The sequence below is a fragment of the Mangifera indica genome, chromosome 12, assembly GCF_011075055.1.
Source record: "Mangifera indica cultivar Alphonso chromosome 12, CATAS_Mindica_2.1, whole genome shotgun sequence".
NCBI lineage: Eukaryota > Viridiplantae > Streptophyta > Magnoliopsida > Sapindales > Anacardiaceae > Mangifera > Mangifera indica.
Window position 1 is genome coordinate 12153186 of NC_058148.1, and position 26326 is coordinate 12179511.

Sequence of the window (26326 nt, forward strand, 5' to 3'; positions counted from 1 at the left end):
TTTTATAAAAATTTGTCTTGCAGGGAATGAAAGAGAAATGGGAGAGAAAATTTTCCTTTTGGAGAGAACTATGACGTAGATTTAAATATTGGATTTCTATCTGTCCAGTGTCATCTCTATTCCTTATTTATAATTGGCCATCTAACAAGCTCAAAAATGTTGGGTGAGCCCAATCTATAGCCCATTAACAGTTGCTATTCATGGTCAATTTTGTTTGTTTGTCTGGTTCGATGACAAGTCTTAAAAAATTACGGTGCTCCCGTCCCGCCCTTAGGTGGACCGATTGAAAAAATCTCTGCGCTTCACTTGACTTGTGTTTATACTCTTGATAGGGTTCTGAAAAACCCTTCAGTCCAGCCTTCTTTTCTCTCTCTCTATGATGTTCAGGTAACACTCTCTCTCTAACCCTCCATGCTCTTCCATTTTCCATTTATTTCCCTCTTGTTTTTACTTCTTCCATTTCTTTTGGCATTTTCAATTCTTTTTTAAGTGGCAACAACTTTCATCATCTCTTTTTATTTCGCTCGTTGTTTTCTTTGTGTATCGCTTTCCTTTTGCGGAATTCATTTATCCAGTATGACTGCACTCATGGGCGTGCTTGAGTACTGGGTTGCTGATCCCGGCTACGTTACCGGGATCAGTGGACTTTACTGGGGTGCTATTCCTTTATTTAACGTGCAATGGATGATTCCTGCTAATTTTTTAGGGAATCATGTTATTCCTTTTAGATTGTTGCTGTGTTTTAATGGACCAAGACTGTACTGTTAATGGTCGATTGTAATTGTGATTTATGAATGAGTCTCTCTAATTTTGATCTTCTTATTTGTAAGTTTACATTTGTAACAGGCGGTGGTGAACTTAATTTCCAAAGATAATGCATGCTGTTAAGGGTGGTTTGGTTGGGCAAACATTTGCCTTATCTAAGAGCAACGAGTCTGAAGGGAAGAAGTCTCGAATTCGGCGTTCAAAGGAGGAGAGGAAGACAATGGTTGAATCCTTTATAAAGAAGTAATTCTGTATACATATTCCCTTAATTTTAGAAAATTTTACTATTGTTTCACCTAGGGAAAGGGTTCTGCTTATTTTCCTCGCCTTCTACTTCTTATTTACCCAGGATAAATTAATTCGTTCTTAGAATGTGCATCTGTGTCTGTCCCTCATATTGTGTAACTTATTTTCTAGGAACACATATAGCTTTTCCCTTTATTCCTGTAGTGTCTGATAATTGGTCGAGCATGATTTGATAGGGTTGTTGATACTTTGAGTTCTAGCCTCTTGCTAATTGTATCTTTTGGCCTGGAAGAAAGCTTGGACATTACCTTAATCTCATCATTTGCATGGTCATTTTTGCATCTGTTTCAAGGAATGTTACTTTTTGTCGGATTATAATGTTCAAACAGTGTGGTTCAACTGATGTAATTGCATGTCCACACTTTGCTTTCTTGTACTTATCATTTGCACATTTATTTTATCAAGCTTCCAGTTTTTTTTCTTTTCTCCCCACATTTAAGGTATGATCAATCACTTGCAGGTATCAGAGATCAAAAAATGGGAATTTCCCATCACTTAGTCTCACACACAAGGAAGTTGGTGGCTCTTTCTACATAGTACGGGAAATTGTCCGAGAGATAATCCAAGAAAATCGAGTGCTGGGTCCTGCTCATTTCAGTCCAGATGAGCTTAACACAAATCAGTTTGATGAACATTATCCATTAGGTTCAATTTCTAAAAAACCTCAAGTTCCTTTGAACATGACATCAAATGGAAGTCATTTTATACCCAACCATGACCAGGGTGCAAGTAAAGAACCAGTTGTGATTTCTAATGGGCTCTGCAGTGAGCCTGGAAAACAAAGGTTTGACAATGAGGGAGTCATCAGTGGGAGCCAGCTAGTTAAGGAAGAAGAAGGATCTGCTAAAATTACATCTGAAGATGGAAGTCATTTTATATCCAACCACAATCAAGGTGCAAGCAAAGAACCAGTAGCAGCTTCTGGTGGGCTCTGCAGTGAGCATGAAAAGCTAAGGTTTGACATTGAGGGAGTCATCAAAGGGAGCCAGGTAGTTATGGAAGTTGAAGAATCTGCTAAAATAACATCTGAAGATGGAAGTCATTTTATACCCAACCATGACGAAGATGCAAGCAAAGAACCAGTGGCAGTTTCTGATGGGCTCTGTGGTGAGCATGAAAAGCAAAGGTTTGACAGTGAGGGAGTTATCAATGGGAGCCAGGTAGTTATGGAAGCTGAAGAATCTGCTAAAAGGATATCCGAAGAGTTGCAAACTAGTAAAACATCAGAAGCAGAGGAAAGAATTGGAAAATTGGCAGCTGCTAGAACTACATTAACTCCCATCTCAGCAGAAGTAGTGGTAGAGACGTTTCCTCTAAGATCTGTTCCTAAGACTGCTGAAAGCTCCTGTGAAAGATCTGGAGTGGAGAAATTAACAGAAAATTTTGGGAAAAATGAAATTGAAAAGTTAGACTTGGATTCAGACAATGACAGTGCTCCAATAGATCAAATAAATTCTTTGGAGAAAAAAGGGGAAAGCCCTGCAGGTTTAGTTTTGGATAAAAATTGTGATCTGTTGGACAAGGAAGTGGTAGAAAATTCTTCAGATTCACAAATGAAGAGCTCAAATTTCTCTACTACAGGTGGCACCGAGCCTAATACTCTGCTCAACAAAGAAGTTGAGGTTGAAGATTCTGATAATGATGCCTTAACAACCAAGATGCATGAAAGAAGCCAAAGGATTGATGACAATAAGGTAAGAGTCTTAAAAACCTTCTGGTTTGTATTCGTGGACTATCCAGTCCGTAAGGCTTGCAGCCTATTTGGTTAAGTAGAGCCATTTCGACCTTGAAAACCTTGGCTGTTAGTTTCATTGTCATCTGACTTTAATGAAACCATCAGCTGCATGGGAATATGTTGCTCTGGGCATGAGAAACCTCTGATACTTGCACATGCAAATGGCATTCCTTTTCTGCACTAATATATTGTTACACAGGTGATCAATGACTGACATGCTTTATATTTATTTCTTTCATTTGGGTTCCGTTGTTTCTAAATAAGAAAATTAGTGAGACATAACTAGGTTGTTGATACATATTAGTGTTTATTAGGCATATGGTTTTCAATGTGTAAGAGCACAGCCTTTGCTCATGTGTGTTTCTATGCCTTAGCAATGCATCATATTTTTGTTTATCCATCTGGCAGTCAAGTTATTGGCATGGTTCAATCCTTAAAGGCATGGTTCAATCCTTAAAGCCATGTCATAGAGAATAACTAAGTTTTAAGCCTAAAATTGTCCGGTGGTGTTAGGATCCCAAGTGCAAGGTATGAGACTTGGATCTCACATTGGAAAGTATGGGCAACTAGTGTGGGGTTTATATGGCCTTGGGCTCTTCCACCTCAATAGCTAGCTTTTGAGGTGTGGTTCTCCCAAGGTTCGTATCATTTGGTATCAGAGTCATCACCATGTCTCTTAGTTGCAATTGTGCGGCGCGGGTGGTGATGCCGGCATTGTAGTGTTCGCCCGGGCCTAGCAAGGAACTAGCGCATAGCTAACCCGTATGGATGTTGGGGCTGCTGAGTGTGATGGTATGTTAGGATCTTAAATGTAAGGTATGAAACTTGGATCCCACATTGGAAAGTATAGACAATTAGTGTGAGATTTATATGACCTTAGGCTCTCCTATCTCAATAGCTAGCTTTTGAGGTGTGATTCTCCTAAAGTTCGTATCAGGTGGCCACTGCAATAAGATGAATTTTGTCCAAAACTCAATCATGGAGAAGTGTTATGAGCTAAATTTTGCCATTTACTGTCCTAATGAGCTTTTTTTTTCAGGAAATAAATGCCACAAATGTTAAGATTCCCAGTGGTGCTTACAGCAGCAGTGACAGGGTCGAATCAAGAACCCCAAAAGGAATTGTATTTGAAAATAAAGCTGATGTTGAAAGTAAAGAGAGTTTGCAGAAAGAAAGGAATCCAACATTAGACAGAAATAAAATGTAAGCTTCTCTTAGAACTTCATAAAAAGTGGGTCGCAAATTGTCTCTAGTTCAGTATTTTTCTTCACATTTCTTACCCTTTTGTTATTATTTTTGGTTTGGCAGTGAATCATGCGATGGAGCATCAAGTAACTCTACTGCAAGAGAAACTAACCCATTTCTGGTGGCTTTCAAATCTTTCATCAATGCCTTGATAAAATTTTGGTCTGAATAAAAATCTAGTAAAGGTTGTGTTATTTTTGTCAATGGAAATGTTTTTGGGAGTGGATGAATCTTGTAGTACACTTATATTTATTATATTATTATTTTAGAGTTAAAGAATGTGCTTGCACTTAGAACTTCTCTCTGTAAATTCTAATACTTTACTAATTAATCTTTCTGTTTGACTGAGCTATTTATTATTGTCAGTTTCTTGTACTTTTATTCTGGATTCCACCGCTTACAGAAGACAGACCAGGGCTCTGCAACAAACCAGTAATTCTATTCATGGAGATTATGCAAATCCCAGAATGCAAATTTCATCCTGGAAAGTGGAAACCAAAAAATCAATGAAGGATTATCCGTTGAGGTATTTTCTTCTATTAATATTGCTTTTGCAAAGTAAAGAATGGTGACAAGTTCGATTTTTTGACCCTGGGATTTAAGGTATTAGGTACTGTAGAGTTTTTTTTGGTTTAATTTTAAATGAAAATTAAAAAAAAAAAGTATTGAACTTTTTGTTAAGGAATCTAATTCTAACCCAGCTATCAATTTACACACATTTATTAGTAAGGTAGATGATTTAATTCTATCTAAAAGTACAATTTAATTCCTTAAATATTTCAGTTACTGCTTAACTTCAAACTCAAACAGAAAGTCGGTAATTTTATTTATCAATTTTAGTAAAATCATCTGCCTGTTCAACAACTTTATTATATTTTTGTCTTATTCTTGTAATTTATTTCCCTTTCGGCCAAAGGACTTATTCCCACCCAAAGGTGGGTGTATTCCTAAATTCTAATTTCTAATTTTAAAAATCTCATTTATCTATTTATAAATTATTAAATATATTAATTTTAAAGGTAAAATTATTATTTTAAATATAATATTAAAAATAAATTAAAATTGTATCTTCTTTTTCTCTGTAAACTCTAAAAATTAATATTTTTTTCTCTTGAACTCTAAAAACTAATATTTTTCTCTTTTGGTCAAATTTTAAAAAATTATATTTACCCTCTTAGAGTTTATCTTCAATATCTAACTACTCCCTCCAGTATCATCGTTGGTAGTCTCTCACTTTCAATAGTTTCTCTTCCACCAATGGTCTCTCTTAATGTCTTTTCTCTCTTTAGCCATTGTGTAATGTTCATTTGGAAAGACAAGTCGTCTTTTTCTTTTCAGATGATTCGTTTTCTTTTAGGAAGACAAATCGTGTGTCTAGATAAAAACGAAATTATTAGATAAAGAAAAAACATTGAGACAGATTGTTGAAGAGAGAAATCGTCGGGCAAGAGAGATCACTAGAGGGAGTGGCGAGATATTAAAGAATAAAACTTAAGAGGAGAAATGTAATTTTTTAAAGTTTAACCTAGATGAAAATTGGTTAATTTTTAGTTTTTAAGAAAAAAATGATATAAAATTTTAAAACTAATAAATTTAATTAATTTTAACTATTTTTAAATGAATAAATAAAATTTTTAAAATTAAAAGATAAAAATAAGGAATATAGCAGTCTTTTGGGTGGGAATAAAATAAGCCCCTCTGCCTTTCCTTTTCATATCAATTTCGTTGGACAAAAAAGTTTGTTACATTGTGCCATCAATCCTCATCATGTGGCCCAATTTTTGGCTTGTTTAATCAAATTACAAAACTAACCTTGATTTTCACATCTTATTTTGCCCCTTTTTTTTTTTTTCCCAGATATTAAATTCTCCCAATGCATCATGTTTTCTTAGAATATTCAGTTTGATTCATCTTAAAGAAAGAATGATACCATTGACCTTCATCATTATGTCCACAAAATTCAACTCTTTTTTCGATCTACCGTAATTTGCTTCACAAATAAATAAATCCTTTTAAAATTGATTAATAATAATTTCTCATTCATTAGTTTGTTGGGTTTGTTTTATATATATATAATTACATAATTAATTATATTTAATGTATTTTATAATTCGGTAATCTTGTCAATTATCATTCTAGTAAATTCTTCTCTAGAATATGCGTTAGCTTTGATTTTGCAGGGTTGAAAATTCTTCGAAAACAGTTTAAATTTACCTAAAAATGCAATTCAATTTGATAATTATATTAAAAAAAATTATACATTTTAGTCATGTGTAATTGTGGGCGTAAAAGTTGCTGCTTTTGTTTTTTGTTTTTTTAATTTTCTTTATGATTATGATGTCGTTTTTCAATAAAACGACAACAGTCCCAATAAATGATTCCCCATGTCACATGTTATAATCCTATTCTTGATACATATAGGTTAGTTTCCTCATCATGCTGTCTCTATAATTATTCCTATTTTTAAACTCTTTCTTTTTTTTTCAGATCTTAAAAATTCAACCATTTATTTGTTTTTTCTCTTAATTTTACTCATGCCATGGTAAAACCTAACCTCCAAGACCGAAAGCAATAATTTCATGCTTACAAAATTTTTTTTTATTAATAATAAAAAAACCCTAATATTTCATACAATAAAATTTTATGTATTTTTTTAAATATATATTATTATATAATTAAATAATTTTAAATTAATAATAAAATAATATTTAATTATATAATAATATATAAATATAAATATATTTATTTATATATTTATAATAACTCCGTATGATATAACCCTGTTACTTTACTTAATGAAAAGTTTATGATAGTCTATTTGTTGAGTAAATAGAAATTTAGGTATAAAATATTGAGAGTGGAAAGAGAGAAGAGAATAAATAATAAAGTGGTGGGCCAATAATTAAGGAATGTTTGGTTTCACAATTACCAAATTAAACTTAATTAATTAAGAATTCTGGCACTAATTATCATGAAATCATTGCACATTAAACGATAATTTTTACAACTCTCCCTGACAACGCAAATCCCAATGTTAATGTAATTAATTAAAAATTTTCACAAAAATTAAATGGATTAATCACAATTTACCTTGAAGAAAGGGGGTAAAAATATTTTACCTATTGATTATAAAATAAATTTAACAATATTATCAAATTAGTATTCAGATCTGGTGAAAATATAAAAAATACTAACATTTTATTTTATTTTTCTATTAATTTTAAAATTTTTTAATTTTTTTATAAATAACAATTTTACTGTTATTTTTAATAAGAAGTTTTAACAAAATAATAAATTTTTAAAATTTTATACATCAAACTTTGGATAAGAATAAATCTCTTTCATTTAAAAATAAGGACGGGATGGGAGTACGATTTATATCTACCATGAAAATAAATAAACAAACAGGTGCAGACACTTCACGTGGAAAGATTCATTTAACAGTATATATATGGAGTTGGTATTTGGTAAACCCAATCCATTTTCTTCCACAAAATTTATATATATATATATATATATATATATCCGCTTACATTTTAGATTGCACTGTTCAAGTGGCATCCTATGCAACCAAATTTTAAAATTACTTTGATTAATCAATTTAATATAAATTTATTTTCTATAAAATATGCCCTCGACGTGCTGGGTTTTGGCTCTACATAAATGTGATAATTTTATTTGGTGGGGTTTTTTTTTTTTTTTGGGGAGTAAAAATATTTATCACTTTTTATAAGGGTGTTTAAAATTATCGGATAACTAATTAAATCGATTTTTGAACTGAAAATCAGATAAAAAAATAAATTTTTTAAAAAATCGGTTTAGATATTGACTTTTTCATTTAATTATTAATTTGTCTAATTTTTAAAAATAGTCAATTAAACTGAACTAATTTTTTAAAAGTTGAATAAAATATGAAAAATATTTTTAAAAAAATTAGAAAAAATAATAAAATATGATTATTTTTTAAAATTTGGTTTAAAAACCAGTTAATCAAAAATTTAGTTAAGTTAATTGATATTTTTAAAATCAGTTAATCTTTAAATCAATTTAATTTCAATTTGTAATTTTTTTTTCAAACTGAAAATTAAGTTAAATTCAAAAAGTTAATAAACCTATTTGGTTAACTAATTTTGACTAACTCTAACTTACTTGGATAGAACGTGAGCAATGCGTTGTCATATGTAGTTTCATGATCCACATGTGAATCCGGAAAAGCAAAAGGAGAGTTAAATATTCCACTCTCAAACTTGGAGGAGAAAGCACCATGATTAACTAATTAATTAATTAGTTAATTATGCTGAAGAATAATAAAACTTAATTACGTTCCTTAATTATCAATCTTAATTACAGTTGATATGTTAGGTTGGTGTATTATATCTCATTATTTTTATATATAAAGTGGAAATACATTGCTTTATGCGAGCCTTTTTCTTATTTTGGATATTGCATATAATTAGTATATTTATAATTTTTTTTATCATGATTAATAACAAATTACAGTAATTAATTATTTTAAACCCAGAAAGAAAGAAAGAAAAAGTAAGAAAACTTATTGCAATTTAACATATAATTAGTAAAAAAAAAAATGTGCATTTGAATAAAAAATATTTTGAACATATACATGATTTCTATTTTAGGAGAATTAATTCAGAATTAGAAATTTATTTGCTTTACGTTATGTTTGAAAATTTATTTAGTTTCCCCCTTAGGATTTCTTATATAACAAGAATACAATTGTTAATAGGAAATAATTTCTATTATAATTTATGAGTCATTAATGATTTTCTTGTATTATTAGCTTCAAGATTTTTTTAGAATCTTTTAGCAAATTATGAGTAACAAAAAAGGAAGTTTTATGTATAAAAGAGCATGAGTTGTCAAGATCAAACTTTTGATTTACTCATTTAGTGATTATGAAATCGATCATTAGATTCAGAGTTTATTTTACTTGGTATAATTGGTTTCAGCTTAATGTAACGATCTGGCTCTGATGGGTTTCTTGTTATCCCAAAAAAAATAAAAATAAAAAGACAGTAAGTCCATTAATAAGGTGAGCTAGAGATGTTTGAAGCTTCAGCTGCAGCAAAAATACCCTCAACTTAAAAGCCAAGGAAATGAATTCAATTCATTGCCCAAACAAACAAAAGTGAAAAAGAGTTAAAATAAGAAAGAAAGCTTCATGCCAGTACCTCCATGTCATTTTCCCTTTGAAGATTACACACAGACGAGAAAAAAAGAATCCAACGACTCAATTTAACTATCCATCTGTCCATCCATCCATCCATCTCTGCTATATCTTCCCCCGCACGCATTCCCTTTTTATATTTCTTCAACCTCTTCTCTTTTTCTAAAATAATTCACATAAACACTAACCTTGTTCATTGATTTCAGTCAAGATTATCCTGAAGAAGGTCAAGAAGGTGAAGTGGGTAATATGGAAACTGCAGCTGCAGGTGATGGTAGTGAAAATTTCGAGTGTCGTACGCCAACGGGCAAAGAAAACAAGATTCCTGTAATGTTAATCTGTCCACCGGCGCCACGAAAACCTACCAAGAAGAGCGGTGTAATTTCCTGCAAGAGAAAGTTGTTTGATGATAATGAGTTCGTTGAGACGGTAAAACAAGAAGAGATTGATGAGTTCTTCCGATCCAATTTCGAGCTTGTTGCAAGAAGACGGATGAGTTTGAAGAAGAGGTGCAAGTGTACATGACGAAGGAGGGAGCTTAATCGTTATAATTCTAGTAATATTATTATATTTACAATTTTATTATTATTTACCATAATTATATTGTTTCAACTACGTTTATAATCATGAATCATGAATAATATGTACGTAATTACAAATCACACGTTCAATTCGAAGATTTTGTTCACCATTTTGATTGAGTTTTGGGTTTTAAGTTTATTGATCTTCATTTTCATGACTCATTCTTTTGTTATGTATCTTATGAAGAGAACCCAAAACCATATAAACTCCACACCCATACTTTTGGATGTAGAATCTAAGTCTTATACCTTGTACAAGCATATGAGCTAGCTATACACTAACTTTGGGAATATTGGTGTCACCAACCATGCCACACAATTACAGTTGAAGAACATGATGATGGCTATGATTTCAATTATATATATGAATACTGAAAAAATCACGCTTCAAAAGCTAACTGTTCAAATTAGAGAACTCAAAGTCATGTAAAACCCAGATCATAAGCTCACATATTTCGATGTAGAATCCAAGTCATATATCTTATAATTGAGATCCTATCATCTTCTCTTTCATTTTGCCTTGTAATGGATCTTGGATCCTACGGAGAATGCTTTCTTTATTGTTGTACTGTAATTTAAGGACCAACATGGAATACAATGCTGGTTTCTTGTTTGTTCTTGAAAACTAGAAATAGAATAATAATGGTATCTTAAGTTACCATATTATCTATTTCACATGTTCAGAGATGAATTACGGTGAAAAAAAAAAATTAATAAAAATGATAAGTGAGCAGTTAGAACTAAATCTTTCGCATCAGAAACTGCTTAATAAACATGAGATCATGAGCCAAAAGTCTCACTTCCCAACTCAGCTTAATTGAAAAGCTTTTCTACAAAAGCTATTTATGTTCTCCATTTAAGCCTTTTAAGTCCAACAAGTCTTTTCCCAAAGTCGATTATAAATCCCTTCGAGAATAAAAGAGTCCAACCACCCTTATCTCTCTTTCCCTTTCTCACGCCAGCTCCCCCATTCTTCTTCTTCAATTTTCTCCTCATTTTTTTCCTTCTACCTTCTTTCTCTTGAGAACAAAAACGATGTCTACCGATCTAGAACAAATTTTAGATTTGCCCAGAATTCGGATGTCGCCGGTTAAGCAGTTTTCTTCTTCTTACAGTGCAACAGAAGAGAAGGATAATGCTTTTAACTGCGACGAAGAATGCCGGACACCGACATCTGAACAACACAAGATTCCATCGACGATTTCCTGTCCTCCGGCGCCTCGAAAGCCGAAGACAAGATACGTTTCATGCAAAAGGAAGCTGGTTGAGCTGGAGTTCTTCGAGATCAGGAATCGGGAAGAAGTTGAAACGTTTTTAAAAGCCAGTTTTGATCTTCAAGGTACCAGGTCTTCCATGAAGAGAAGCTGCAAAAGTAGTAATAATATTATCATTACCTCGTGTAAATGAAGGAAACTTTATAAATTCAATTCATCATCTTGATGAAATTATTGCACATCAATATTTGTAATGCTCAAAAGGGCCTTAATTTCTGTTTCTATCACACGTCTTAAAAGATCCAAAAGCCATTGAGGATCTGAATTGTCGTGAAACATGTGGTTTAATTTTCCAATTTCTATGAAATTTGTATCATGATTTTTTCTATTAATTTGTTGATTTATTCAGAGATTTGATTTTAATTTTCTGGTCATATTTTTTCTGGGTTAATCAGATTGAGAACAAGAAATTTGAGTAATATTTAATAAACTATATAAAAGAAAATAAACAAGATTATGATATGATAATTTCTTTAATCATTTTTAATAAGTTGTATGTTAAGATTGGTGATCAATAAGTCTTATTTTCCTTTGACATGTTTTATTTGTTGAGTAATTGACACGGCTTTGGCACTGATAAACTTGAATAATTCCCATTTTCTAAATTAAGAAACGTTATAAATAGAATTGACCATTTTTAATACGATATGTTATCCGATATAATAAAAAAAAAATGTTAGGCTCAAATTTGTTTATATAAAATTTAAATTGAGTTAATATGATCTAATTTAAAATTAAATCAGACCATGTTAAGATTGATATAAAAATATTTCAAAGTGACTCAATACCTAAGGGAGGCAATGTGCAATGTCATGAGCTTCTAATATTAAATGTAGTGAGCTTTTGTCTCTTTCGTTGGTTGTATGTATAAGAAGATGAACATGTATAGTTTATATATAATTTATATTTTATTTGTTCAGAAAAAGTTTACCAGGCTGCAGCAAGGTTTTTTACTCACATTAAGAGCCAAGAAATAATATTTTGTCAACCCTGAATCTGTAATTATAAATTAATAAGAAATTAAGCTAGTTTGGTGAAATTAAGTCACCTCGCCAGCTACCTGTACTAATAAAAGTCAACTGGGTTGATGAAAAATTTACAAGAAGATACCCTTATAAGAATCCTAAGGAATTATTCACCGCATCATATTCTTTATATACCATTTCATATATATATATGATTGATTTATAAAAAAAGTATATGAAATAAGAAAGCTATTTTTATAAGTAGAAATTTCTGAATATACTTTTAGAAATGTAACATGAAATTCAGCTCTCCGATCAAGGAAAAGCCAAGTGAAAATTGAAGTTGGCTTCTTAGTGTTTGGTCAGAATGGAGTAATTATGAAATTAATTAATTAATCATGACTTAATTAATATTACTATTAATGGAAGGATCAATGGATCATGTTCATTGTATTTGTCTAATTTAAAAATATTAATTGAGATTCCTTTTGATTTAGAGGATCGACTTATAGAAAAAAATAATAATAATAACGATTTTCTGTCTGACCAAACATAAATTGTACCAAGTTCAATTAATTTGGAAAGTGAATTAAACCCAAATCTGAATAAATAATCACGCCTGTAATTCAGATTGAATCGGACGAATTAGGCCTCAGAATATTTTTCTGTGCCGTTCCTTGAACTGTTTTGAATCTTCCTTCGTACAATTTTAATTATCTCCAATCTCTCTCTAATCTAATCTCTTTTTATTAATTAATAAAATTGTTCTCCCTTTTTTATAGCCTGAGATGAAAGAAGATAAATTTCAATTTATAATTATGTAAACAGTCTATTGAATTGGTAGAACCGGACGGGAAATTGAGCATCTTTTCAGAAGAGAGAAATAAATGATAATAGAGGGCCAGATAAAATTTTATTCCCACCCAAAATTTATTGTATTTTTATATTAATATCAGTTAACTATTAAAAACTCAAACACCAATTTATGAATAGATAAAATCAAGAGAATTAATTAAGTTCTAAGAATAAAATTATTATTTAATTAGTAATATATTAAAAATAATAAAATATTATCTATTTCTCTTATAAATTTAAAAAATTAACTATTTTTTTTAGAATTAAACTTTGAAATATTATATTTTTTTTTTTAAGTTTCTTTCTTTTTCTCCCTCCCTTTTCCAGCACTATCACTGACCAACTTCTCTCCCCTTCCCCTTTTTTAGCATTGGAAACCATATGAAGAACTCTAAGAGAAAAATATAATATTTTAAAGTTTAATTATAGAAAAATTATTAGTTTTCTAAACTTAGAGAAAAATAGATAATTTTAGCTAATTTTGTTAATTTTAGCTAATTTTGTTAATTTTAATAGTTCATAAATGAATGTTTGAATTTTTAATAGTTAAAAAATATTAATTTTAAAATACAATAAACTTTGATGGGAATAAGTCCTTGGGCAGTTAATAAATAATTAAATTACTCCATGTAACACAGTAAACATGCTTAATTTTTGACTGAATAAAGAGCAAATATACTTTTGTGAGGGAATAAACAAGCGTGAGAGAGTATTCTCATTTAAAGCTTTTTTTTTTTTTATAATTTTATTAATCGTTTGAACAGAAGGGTATCTTATCTCGAGCACCGTCTACGTTACGTATTGTTTACTTTTTTGCCGAAAGAATATTAAAAGAAAATCTTATGAGAAAAAGTTAGCATAAATCCCACAATTTTGTCTTCTTAGACAAGACATTTATTTATTTATTATTTTTTAATATTAATATATCTTTTATTTTTCTCTCTTTACTGTAAACAATGTCTTTATCATCAACAACTCTCTATTTATCATATGTTTTTTGTAGTGAACCATACAGTATGATTTCTTTATAAGAGTCTTATTTGGGAATTTGATAACAAATATTCAGCCATATGGCGTGTTTGATTTGAAGTATATATTTTTAATAGCATATTAATCTATTTTGGTGCATTTTTAGTACGAATAATAAGTAATATAAGATTATTTCATTAATTAATATAATTTTTTACTTTTATTTATTAAAATTTAAGAATAAAAATGTTTTCATATTAAAATAAAATAACATATAAACCTAAAAGTCCATTAAAACTATTTTACCATACTTATAATTTTTAAAATAAAAATACTTTTATGTTTAATTAAAAATTACAAGTTACCACCCTCACCACCCATGCCACCATTCTGTCGGTATCAATGCCAGTATACTGCTAAATCAATCATCAAAGGTGAGGAGATAAAGAGGAAACTTCTGCAAATCAAAGGTAGGGGACCAAAGGGGAAATGGTAGATTGGATAAAAGTCTAGTGCCTATCATAGATATTGATTATTATTTTATTTTTAATTTGAAAATTTTTTAATCTTATCATATTATATATTATATTATTGTTTGTGAAAAAATATATATAATTATGATTATTTTTATAAAAATAATGTGATAATCAGATACTTTCAATATTATAATGATAATTTTGTCTAACAATTTGTCATGTTCTTATCAATAATATTATGTATATAATTTTATATACAAATAATAATATATCACTATAAAATTAGATATTATTTTATCTTTAATTTTTAACTATCTAATTATATGATAATACATCATTATTTATATACAAAATTATATATAAAATTTTTACATATATCTATACTTTGCCCTTATTCAAGTTACAGTTTGGAGTTTGACGGTATCGACTACTTACAAATTGGAAGCTGCCTCCTCGGCCTGCAAATTCAACTTATACCAACACGACATCGTACAATACCAATATCACGCGCGAACCAGATTTTCCAGATTGCGTCAACCGAACTAGAAGAGATCGAAATGGGGCTCTCTACATTTACCACTGCCCTTAATTATTCTTTCTTTCGTTAATTTCCTCTTAATGATTTCTAATTAATAAATATTTAAATTTAAAAAGGACTAAGTTAACATTTTGGAGATTTTATTTTTCAAAAATAAATTTCGTATTTTCGAAATTCGCTAATTTGTTAAATATTATTTTGCGAAAAGTTGTTTATAATAACCTAAAATGAAATAAAATAAAAAAGGAAACCACATTTTTTTCATGATATTTTGTCAAAACAATAATTTTTTATATTATCTAAATTCTATTTTAAGATAATATTAAAAATGTATCCCAAATTTTCTTTCATTACGAAAACCCATCCATATGATGATATGAAGGCTTATCCAATGGGCTGGGCTGTTATATGGAATTGCAGTCCGTTCGAGACCTCAAACTCAAAATATTGTTTCTAGGGAGCATTAATATAGAGAAGGACGGGCAAGAAATATTCAATATGCCCTCGCCGGATTTTACTCTTCACTTCTATTTGATAAAGACAATATAAATATATTTAATTAATAAAATACTTTTATTTATTAAATAAATAATAGAAAAAAAAAACTGGTTTGATGGGGTCAATTTATAAAAAAAATTTTGACCGGTCTGTCTATGAATGTAATTGTTTGAACCATTTAAAATGATCATAATGAGAATATTAGTAATAAATAAAATAATATTATGCGTATTTATTTTAAATATATAAATAAATTTATATTTAATATATGTTATTATGTAATTATGTGTTAATTTATTTATAATTTAAAATTATCAATTATTTAATGATATATATTAAATATATAATCGTTTATATATTTAAAATAAATATATAAAAATTAAAATTAGGAAACACGTCCCGTATGTATAGTCTTGGGAAGTAAAATGGATGAATGAAGTTGTAGGCATTGCATCTCTTGGGTTCATCATCATTAGTGAGTTAACAAACTTCTCATTACAAATCTTCTCCCTTCTTTGACAATTGAGCTTAATTAAGAATGCTAATTAATTACTTACTTAACACTAATTATTAATTACCATTAAGATCTAATCAAATATCCCCACGTTAAACTCTCTACGAGTGTATAATTTTACATACTCACTATTATATGCGATGTTCTATGTATCTACTACTTTTGATATCCAATGATTCATTGCCACGTTTTGATAATACAAAGAAAGTTTGTTTTTTTGTCTAGTTGTGAAAAGAACTCATATATTGGCTCTCAGTCTGTCTAATATTTCGTTTGCTCCAACATATTTTTTATATTTTTATTGATTTCAGAAATATTCAAATTTCTTTCTCTTAAGTCCAATATCTATATTTATTTTTGTTTCCTTGTATTAAAAATTCTTGAACTTATATTTTATGTGTCGCGTGTGATCAATAAAACCGTATACCAAGTAAAGAGATCAATCAATTGCAACACAAAAGATATGACTGAGTGCTATTTTTTAACTACAAAGAGAACAAGGCCTCAACTATCATTTTTATATATAATTATATTCACATGTCACACTAAATTAAAGAATAATTAATTCTAACAAGAAGTTTAAAAGGGTTACAATTGAACAAATGAAAGCAATCTTTAAATGTGTCTTCCAATGAAAACACATTTAAATCCAATTGAACTTGGATTTGTGGTTGTTGAATTGAAGTCATCACAAGCCTCAATAATCAAGGCTTTTCCTATTAATTGATTAATGGGCAACCATCCTTTAAAAATCTGACCACCAATTTGAACTTTGTAAATTATCATTCTTTAATTTATACCAAATTTATACCAACCATTAATTGCATCATTACAGCCATCTTTATATCTTTTTATATCGTTTTGTATTGGGTATATTTAAACACTTCTTAAATACAATTCAGTTACGATTAATTTATAAATATAGATTGTTTGAATCCAAAGTATAAATTATAAGACTTGAATTGTCGCTTACGAGGTTTTGAACTCTTTAATTTTAATATCTAACTTTTAAAATATAATTTTTTCAGTGTTGATAATATAATATAAAAAATATAATCATGTCTCTCAATTATAGGGATTTAACATACCATCACGTGACCACATCTCTCAATTGGAGGGAGCTAACATATAACCAACCAGCCTGCCAAGGCTAGTTATTGAGATGTAATTAACATCTTGAATGTTGGATTTTAACTAACAAAAACGCTATTCAATGGCGACAATGTTAATTTTCCAAAACTGAGAGGAGGCACTTGTTTTTTGGGCGAACCCCATGGGCGACGGCAAAAAGCCAACAACTTTAAAAATGTTGCAATACCATACCATCATGATACCCTATTTTCGGTTGAAAGGTGGGTCACCTGTCAATGAAATCCTGAATTCATTGATTTTCTCATCTGAATATTCTCTTCAAAAGTGGGGACAAAAAAAAAAAAAAAAAAAACAAAGAAAGTACAATTGTATGGCCGACTAACATTCTACACAAACTTTTATGAACTAACTTTCCCATCCTTAAAATTTGAAATTTTCATTTGTATACCCATCATCCACTTCTGTAAATTAAATCGATACATAGAAAGGTAATTGCGTTCCAAACCCCTTTAATTTTTTTCCAAAATCATTGCCTTAACCTTTCTCATCGCCATCTACATCACTGCTGCCATTACCAATGTAAAGATTGTCTTGATTCACACCTTCAATTTACCACCACAAAATTGACGCTAACAATTTCCTTAATTCATGTCATTGATAATGTATATCTTGCAAATTCAAATTTAAATCCATCTATAATCAACCAATAACATTAGTAATCATGTAAATGGTCAATTATATCAACCATAACTTATCAATGTAAAGTGATTGACACCATGGTGATGAGCTTCATCAATTCTCACAACCATCATACCATTACCAAAAATTATTGTTCTTAAAATTATATGAGTAGGGATACAATAGTCACAATAGACTCTTAAATTTATTTTTTATTTTAATTTAATTAAGAGATTCTTTTAACCTAATAATATAATAGGAATAGAATTATTACAAAACTAAGATTATTTTTATAATTTTTTAATATATAGTGATTATATTACATGTTTGACAATAAAATTAACTTCAGTTACATGTATTATATTATTGTGACTATACAAATTAATAATCATTATTGAGACACATCATCTTACTCTCTGAAATTCTAAATGCATGACCTGAATTTGGTCTGCGCACAAAAAACTTATAAACAACTGCATATGATGATTTTCATTAAGGTAAAATTTTCTCCTGATATTACTCGGTTACTTGTTTGGGTTAAAATTAACAATGTTAAAATTTTAGTGAAAATTGTGAAAAGGACGAAAGTAGGGAAGAATCATGAAATAAACTATTTAACAAGGATTGATCTGAAAAAAAAGAAACCAAAAAAAAAAAAATTGTCTATATCCAATCCAATGGGAAACAACACGTCAGCAAGGAACAAATAAATAACGGCTAATGCACTCTCGCCTCTCCATTGTTATGTAAACAGAGTCTTTCTCTTTTCTCCATTGTTTTGATCATATTCCTCTCTGTGAAATCCTGAAGAAACAACTGAAACTGAAAACAAAACAGAAAACGATAACAATGTTCAAATCACGCAAACACAATTCAGATAAAGTCGGAGAGAAATGTTATTTCAAGTTCTCCAACTTTCAGGCTGTTCAGGTTCACTTTCACTCCTCATCAATTTGCGCATTTATCCTTTTCTATATATATGTATGTATGTATGTATGTTATATAATAATATACATATTTGTTGTATGAAGTTTAATGGCTTAAGAATACTGCAGTTGAGTTTATTGTTTTTTGGAATTTAATTTATGATTTTTAAAAATTATTATCGAAATCTGAGCACAAAGTTAAAGTCAATTATATTTTGTAGCATGCGCGTCTTCAATTCAAGTTTTTGGACAGTGCTATACAACCTGGAAACTGTTTCCGAATATAATTATAATTCTGAACATACGGCTCAAGATTTTGGAATGTAATTATTCTATATTTTAGAACTGTAAAACATCTTCAGAAATTGTGTGTAGTTGTTAAACCACTTGGAGTACAGATTCAATTTATAGATTTTTTTTTCTTTGCTATTCAAATTTATTTTCTGATTACCAACTTTATGGTTCGTTGACCAAAGCCTGACTCAATACATAGTTTGTATGGCCATTTTTTCTTTTACAAAAAACTTAATTGAAGTTGGTATGCCTTTAATTAAGGAAATTAAGATTTTGAGTTGGACTGAAATTTTGTTGTCTGTTTGATGAATTAATTCATTAGAAAAGGAAATGAATATCTGCTCACATTAAATGAATTGGGGGTAAGGGTGTAACTTAAAAGAATTAAATTGTATGTGTGTGTTCTGCCAAATTTTGTGCTTATTGTATTCCTAATGGGTTGGAATTATAAGTTTTGGAATTGGAATCTGGTAGAATTTAAGTTTAAAGAACACTGTCTCCATTTTTATGGCTGAATTTCTTTCCTGTTAAGTGCAGTCTTGTGGTAGTTGTAATTTTATGTTTGACTGTGGTTTATAAGGTCTTATTTTGGCATTGTAAGAAACTAGCACGGTGGTTTAAGTAGAAAAAGTACACTGGATGGAACTTAATTTAGTTTCAGAGTTATGTTTCTCTCTATTAATTGTTAAGCGACTATTTTGCAATTTTTTATTGTGCGATTTGGCAATAGCAGGTTCCTGAAGGATGGGACAAGCTTGTTGTATCTATTATCTCCGTAGAGACAGGCAAAACCATCGCTAAGTCAGGAAAAGCAATAGCACGAAATGGAAATTGCCAATGGATTGAGGCTTTTTCAGAGTCTATTTGGATTCAACCAGATGATGCATCTAAAGATGCTGAAGAATATGCCATTAAGCTCGTTGTTTCCCTGGTGTGATGTTCATGTTAGTTATTTATTTTTATTTGATTTAGTGTCAATTAACCAATACCTGAAATGACAATTGTTGTAGGGGTCAACTAGATCCAGCATCCTTGGCGAGGCTTCTGTCAATTTAGCAAGATACCTGAGTTCAAAAAGTCTTATTCCTATTTCGTTACCATTGAAAAAATGTAATAGTGGGACGATCTTACAAGTGAGTCATCTTAACAATTTTGCGTTTATTTGGAATTAGACATCAGTAGATTCTGTACAGTTTTAACTGTGGTCCTGTTTACACACTCTTTTTGCTATGTTGAATGTATTCTGATATATTAGCTATCTGTCTACTGCGAATATTTTCACTTGGGCATGTATAATTATTGACTGAAAACTCTTATCTGACTAAAAATTTCTTCTTATTTACAGCTTAGAGTTCAGTGCCTAACACCCAGAGCAAAACTCAGGTTTGCAATTAAATTTGAAACTTCATACTTTTTAAACTTTCTGTTCAGTGGTTGTGAAAGAGTTACTGCACCTTTTAAAGGGATGGTCGGTGGAAAGACACAAATTCAAAATTGGAGGACATGAATGTTGACTATGACAAGTTGGAAAACAAATCAAATGTTTCTGATGGTTTCACCAGGAGCATTGGATCTTCATCTAGACACCATTTGGATGGTACATCTCAACCAGGAGAACCATGTAGTCAGGCATGCACCTTCCTCTCATAAAGCCCTAGTTTCATATTTAACCAGTCAGTTTACCATTACACCTTCTGCGTAATTCCAAAAATTCTCACCCTACGCTATGAAATTGGATTTGATGTGCAATTTCTTAGCGTTGAGATTGTCTGCATTTCAAGTTTGTAACTTAAGTACTAATACAAATGTTCATATTAAGCTAGTATTCTGGTGCAGAGTCATCTAATATACGAAGCATTTTACCATCGAGATTTTAATGTGTGATCTCAGTAATTACTGATTGCAATTTCCATATCATGGGTCCGAAGACCTGTCTTTCTTTATCATCCTTTTTGTATATAGATGGACTCGAACCCATGGTTGCTGGTTAGAATGTAGCATATCATTCTATCCATCTGAACTCTGAAGCATGGACTTTTATCACGTAAGACGGCTCTATGATTTTGGTTGTTAACTGAAATGATTATGGTTGCATATGAATCTTTTTGTGGGATCAAGCTGTGATTTTGTTGACTTAGTTCTAGTGAATATTATTTTTAGTGTTCTGTAAAGTCTCCTAATGACAGTAGTTTTGTGCTCCATAATATATTTCCAATCTTACATGTCAATATAATTTTTGATAGAACACTGATTAAAACATGTTTTGTTATTATCTATCTTGCCTAAAATATGCTTTTCTGAAACACTGGAATACTCAAATAAAAAAATGGAGAAAAAACCTCTTTGCTAATGTAATGCATATCTCATGTACTTTGATAGCCACTAGAAATATTATCATGGCCTCTGCTTATTTCTTTTGCTCTCATGTGGTTAATGATTTTCTTCATGTCAAAGCAGAACATGAGCTTCTCAACTTCAGCTTCTTGTAATAGCTTTGACTCTGTAGAGGGCTCCTCTGGCAGGGAAAAATTTTCCCCTCGAAGTTACTCAAGTGGAGTAGTGAAAACTCTGGTTGTAAGGCGAGATTTAGTTGGATCTCAAAGTAGTTCTCCTTATAGCTCTCATTCTTTTCATGATCTGTTTTGGTCAGGTCAATCATCCTTAAACTCAAAATCCTTAAATTCCAGAAGCCATCTTAAAACTCAAAGAGAAGAATTCAATCGAGTTCCACATACTGTTGCCTCATCACCTTTACGGAGTGCTTGTTCATCTAAAGATCTTCTGGAAGCTGCAAAAGTTACAATTGAGGATCTCCGTGCTGAAGCTAGTATGTGGGAAAAAAATGCTCGAAAGCTAATGATTGATTTGGAGCAACTACAGAAGGAATCATTGGAGCAATCAGCATTTCAAGCAAGCCTTGAAACGGAGCTCTCAGAATCACATGCTAAATGTGATAGCTTGAATAAGGAAATTGAGCGGCTGAAGATCTTGGTTGAACAATCACAGATGCAAGCAACTGCTACTGAGAATTTGAGGTTTCATGCTGAAGACATGGAAAAAATTCTGAAGGAACTGGAAGATGAGATAAAGTTTCAAAAAGAATCAAATTCAATTTTGACACTGCAGCTAAAAAAGACGCAAGAATCAAACATTGAATTTTTTTCCATTCTTCAGGAACTTGAAGAGACTGTAGAGAAACAGAAAATGGAAATTGACAGTCTCTCTAAAACAAAACCAGAAGTGGATGTAGGAATGAATGGCCAAGGTTTTGAAGACAATAAGCAAATAAATACAACGGAGCAGGGTTTAGTAAAGAAGATGAGAGAAATCTCCTATGGTTCAAATATGGAAGGAAGTATTGTTAAACACCTGCCAAGAGATTTGAATGCTGAGGTTGGACAAGAGGATGAGAGGAAGCTAGAACTTGAGCTACAGCAGTTACAGGATGTTAAAAAGAATTTGGAGAGTACTATTCAGTTTCTGGAAAGTTCTCCGGAGGAAAAAAACCATGAGGTAGTGCTGAAACGAGGTTCAAAGACTCAAACCCAAATGGACCGTGAGGCAAAGTGGAGGGCCATAATAACTGAAAAAGAGGGAAAAGTCATCAATTTGGAAGCCAAGTTATCCGAGGCTGGAAGTGCTCAAGAGTTGGACAAAGATAGTCACAGTCTAATTGTAAAAGTTGATGTCCTAGAATGGAAGATTGAGGAACCTGAGAGGGATTGCGCTGAACTCACAGAGGAGAAGCTGGAACTTCTGTTCAAGCTCAAAGAATCAAAAAAGGATCTTGTAACATCAGATGCCTCTTCTACATCTTTAGCAAATGTGTGTGCAGGGAACAATTTTGGCTTTACATGTGAATCTGAAGGAAGCAAACTGAAATCTAAAATATGCAATCATGAAGATGACCTTGAGCACCAGTTGCAAGCTCTCAAGGAAAAAGTTTGTTTTCTTGATGGTGAACTCAATAATTGTCGCTCCAGAGCAGAAAAGCAAGAGTTTGAAATTGCTGCTCTGCAACAACAGCTACAGCTTTACCAAAAAAAGGAAACTGAGATTCAAGATCATCCAGCAGTTGTCTGTCTGAAGTGTAAGATTTCTGAATCAGATGCTTCCAATGAGATTTCAAAATTGCTCTGTGAGTTATATGAACAGGTTCAACTCTCTTTAGACCAGCTAAAGAAACAAAGATCTAGTCTTATTCCTCATGCAAGTACTGGGTGTGGTTACGTCTCTGACAACTCAGAAATTTCAACGAGTACAGATTTACATACTCAAAAAGAGCAAGTTGAGGCAATCTTGAATGATTTTATCCAGCTGAAAATGTTTTTTGAAGCAAAAATTACTGTTGATGAGAATGAACTTCAATCTAACAAAGAAGTGAGCAACAGGGGAAAACTCAGAAGAAATGCAGAATAATTTGCAGGGTCCTCATACATGTGAAAATATTCAAAGCACTTACACTTGGAAAGAAGAGATTCAGGATGTGGAATATAAATCTGAAACTATAGATCCTGCTATGGGACTGTTGTCTCAGATAGATGAGCTCAAAGCTGAGTATTTGCTGAAAGAAGAAGAGATCAATTTTCTAAGACATTACCTTAGAGAACTGGAAACAAAAGGAAAAAGCCCAGTTGAAGGAAAGTATGGAGATAATGCTTAGAGAAGGAACTACCACCTCAAAACAGTTGGATGATTTGTGTAATGAAATGATGATGCTGAATAGCAACATGGATTGTCAGGTTTCAGCCAACAAGATTCTTGAAAGCAAGTCTTCTGAGCTAGAGGGCAGCAAACATGACCTGGAAGCTCACTTGCACGAAGTAGAAGAGGAGAATATACAGTTGTCTGAACGGCTATGTGGCTTAGAAGGACAGCTAAGAGATTTGACTAATGAAAGAGAGTCAACTCGCTTGATATTAGAGAATTCAATCTCTCTCGCTCAGGATCTTCGGGATGAGGTAAGAACATTGGAAGCCGAAATGGAAGCTCAAAAAGTAGAAACGAAACAGAAGTTACAGGACTTGCAAAAAAGGTGGATTGGAGTTCAAGAAGAGTGTGAATATCTGAAGGTAGCAAATCTGAAGCTACAAGCTGCAGCTGAAAGTCTCGATGAAGAATGTAGTTTACTGCAGAAATCAAATGCAGAGCTAAGAAAGCAGAAAATGAAATTGCATGAACACTGCGCAGTCTTGGAAGCTGAACTGGGAGAATCAGAAAAAAAATTTTCTGATATGTCCAAGAAACTTGAAGCACTTGAAGAAAAATATTCTTCAATGCTGGAAGAAATTGCTTCGAAGGAGAAAGCCATCCATCTAGAACTAGGTGCGCTGCTTTGTGAAAACAAAAAACACAAAGATAAAGTTGTTACTGAAGAGAGTCTGTTGAATCAGATGTACTTAGAAAAGATGGTTGAAGTTCAGAATCTTCAAAGGGAGGTGGCACTCCTTTCCGAATAGATATCCGCCACTCAAGATGAGAAGGATAGAGCAGCTTCTGAAGCTGTACTTGAAGCGTCCCATCTACAAGCAGATAAAGCTCTACTTGAAGCGGCTCTTCAAGAAGTCAAAGAGAAACTAAAATTATCAGAGAGCAACCTTGATACCCTGCAGATGGAATATCAGGCAAAGGTGCAGCAGCATATGGCTGAGTTTGCTGCTGCAAAGCAAAACCAGGAAGTTCTGACAGCTGACCATGAAAAGCTATTGGATTTGTTGGGGGATTTTAAATCCAAGGAAGAGAAACACAGAAGCATCATTAGAGGGCTTGAGTTAAAACTCAAAGCTTCTAAATATGAGAGGTTACAGGAAGCAGAAGAAGTTTCAACCCTTAAGGTTCAATTGGAGAAATCTGCACAGCTGCAGGATGAAGTTACGAGGCTTAAGAAAACACTCAATGAGGCCAAATTTGAAAAAGAAAGACTGGAAGCTTCTATCCAGATATTGTCAGCAGATTATGAAGAACTTCAGGCTGAGAGAAGCCTATGTATGGAGAAAATTTCTAGTAGTCAGAAGGCAATTTCTGAGCTAGAAGACTACAAACGTAAAAAAGTTGCCCTCGAGGAAAAGGTTCTTCGGCTGGAGGGGGATTTAACAGCAAGAGAAGCAGTAGGTTCCCAGGAAGCACTGCTCGAAAATGAGCTTGCGCACATAAGGAGAGAAAACAAACAATTTCAGAGAAAGATAAAAAATCTTGAGAAGGAGAAGGAAGAATGCATGAAAAGGGCTCAATCTCTTGCACAGGAGTTGAAGCAGACTAAAGAAATAAAACGGGATAATCTTGAGTCTGTAGCAAATCTTTCTCATCTTGATTCCACTGCAACCACTACTTCTATGCATGACAACTTGAAGGTTTGTATCAACAATTTTCCTGTTTCTTATTTACCTGATTTCATTGAAGTTAATTTAAAACTCGAATATATAAATTCATTCAGTTCTATTAGACAAGCCAATCATGTCGCTGCATTTCATCTTCCAATATTTTCACCTTCTCTTCCTTGTGTTTCAGGGTGATAACCGCCAAAATTTTGTCAATGGAAGTTCCGAAATTGCAGAGATTGATCCATTGTCAAAGATTCAATATCTTGAGAATGAACTAGCTGAGGCTTTGGAGGCAAATGAGATGTATAAACAACAGCTTAAAAGGTTGGTACAAGTGATGTGCTTCAGAATTTAAAATTTGAAGTGCTGGTTCTTCCTAAATCCAATGTCCATTTCTTAGTTTCCTGTGCAAGAGAGAAGCAATGCTAAAAGCTTGCGTCTAGATTTCTATCCAGTGAAGACGGATACGATCCAAAGGCAGCATCACTGGAGGCAGAGCTGAAAGATCTTCGCTAACGCCACTTTGAAATGAGCGTTAAATATGCTCAAGTCGAAGCTGAACGAGAGCAGCTTGAGACGAAACTCAAAGCTGGCAATGGTGGAAGAAAATGGTTTCATGAATCAAATAAAACTTCCAGGGCGATTTTTTATCCCCAAGCAAATTGTCGAGCGGAGGCATGTTACTCGGGGGACACTTACTACAATAAATCTGTGCCTCGGAAATACTAAAATTTAGAATAAAATAATATATACAGTCAAATTTTATTAACTTATTTATATAATAATTTAAAATAATAATATGTAATTAGATGATATGATTATTTATTTTTTATTTTATTTTAAAATCAATCAAATACATATTATTACATCATATTAAAATAAGATTTGTTTGTTATATAACAATTATAATTGTTTTTCTTTTTTAAATAAAATTTATTTATTATATAACAACTCTAATTTTTTCTTTTTTTCTTAAAGTAAGATTTGTTTGTTATATCACAATTATAACTGTAATTTTTTTTCATTTATTCTTCCTCTCTACACTAATTTATCTATTATAATATGTAATTAAGTGACATATTTATTTTACTTCAAAATCAATAGAATACA

At 31.5% G+C, this 26326-nt stretch overlaps 3 protein-coding genes across 4 annotated transcripts; all 3 read left to right on the forward strand.

Moving 5' to 3' along the window:
- Positions 1-70: 70 nt before the first annotated feature.
- Positions 71-4403, forward strand: LOC123192678. 2 transcript variants are annotated; one of them, XM_044605316.1, is made up of 5 exons: positions 71-387; positions 831-1008; positions 1532-2765; positions 3846-4009; positions 4115-4403. In XM_044605316.1, exons 2-5 carry the CDS (start codon positions 875-877, stop codon positions 4221-4223), a joined length of 1641 nt encoding a protein of 546 aa, XP_044461251.1. In that variant the 5' UTR covers positions 71-387; positions 831-874; the 3' UTR covers positions 4224-4403. The 2 variants fall into 2 exon arrangements, with proteins under 2 accessions (XP_044461251.1, XP_044461250.1); XM_044605315.1 differs by having other exon boundaries at positions 847-1008.
- Positions 4404-10852: 6449 nt separating this feature from the next.
- LOC123192070 (cyclin-dependent protein kinase inhibitor SMR1) lies at positions 10853-11448 on the forward strand. Its single transcript, XM_044604536.1, has 2 exons — positions 10853-11156; positions 11441-11448. Exons 1-2 carry the CDS (start codon positions 10853-10855, stop codon positions 11446-11448), a joined length of 312 nt encoding a protein of 103 aa, XP_044460471.1.
- Positions 11449-18443: 6995 nt separating this feature from the next.
- LOC123192697 (myosin-11-like) lies at positions 18444-25970 on the forward strand. The gene is given in 10 exon segments (XM_044605342.1): positions 18444-18606; positions 19630-19827; positions 19907-20029; positions 20242-20279; positions 20360-20525; positions 21354-23276; positions 23311-23510; positions 23512-25246; positions 25404-25550; positions 25634-25970. Coding segments are annotated over 10 exon segments (4923 nt in total). The 5' UTR covers positions 18444-18525; the 3' UTR covers positions 25946-25970.
- Positions 25971-26326: the final 356 nt, after the last annotated feature.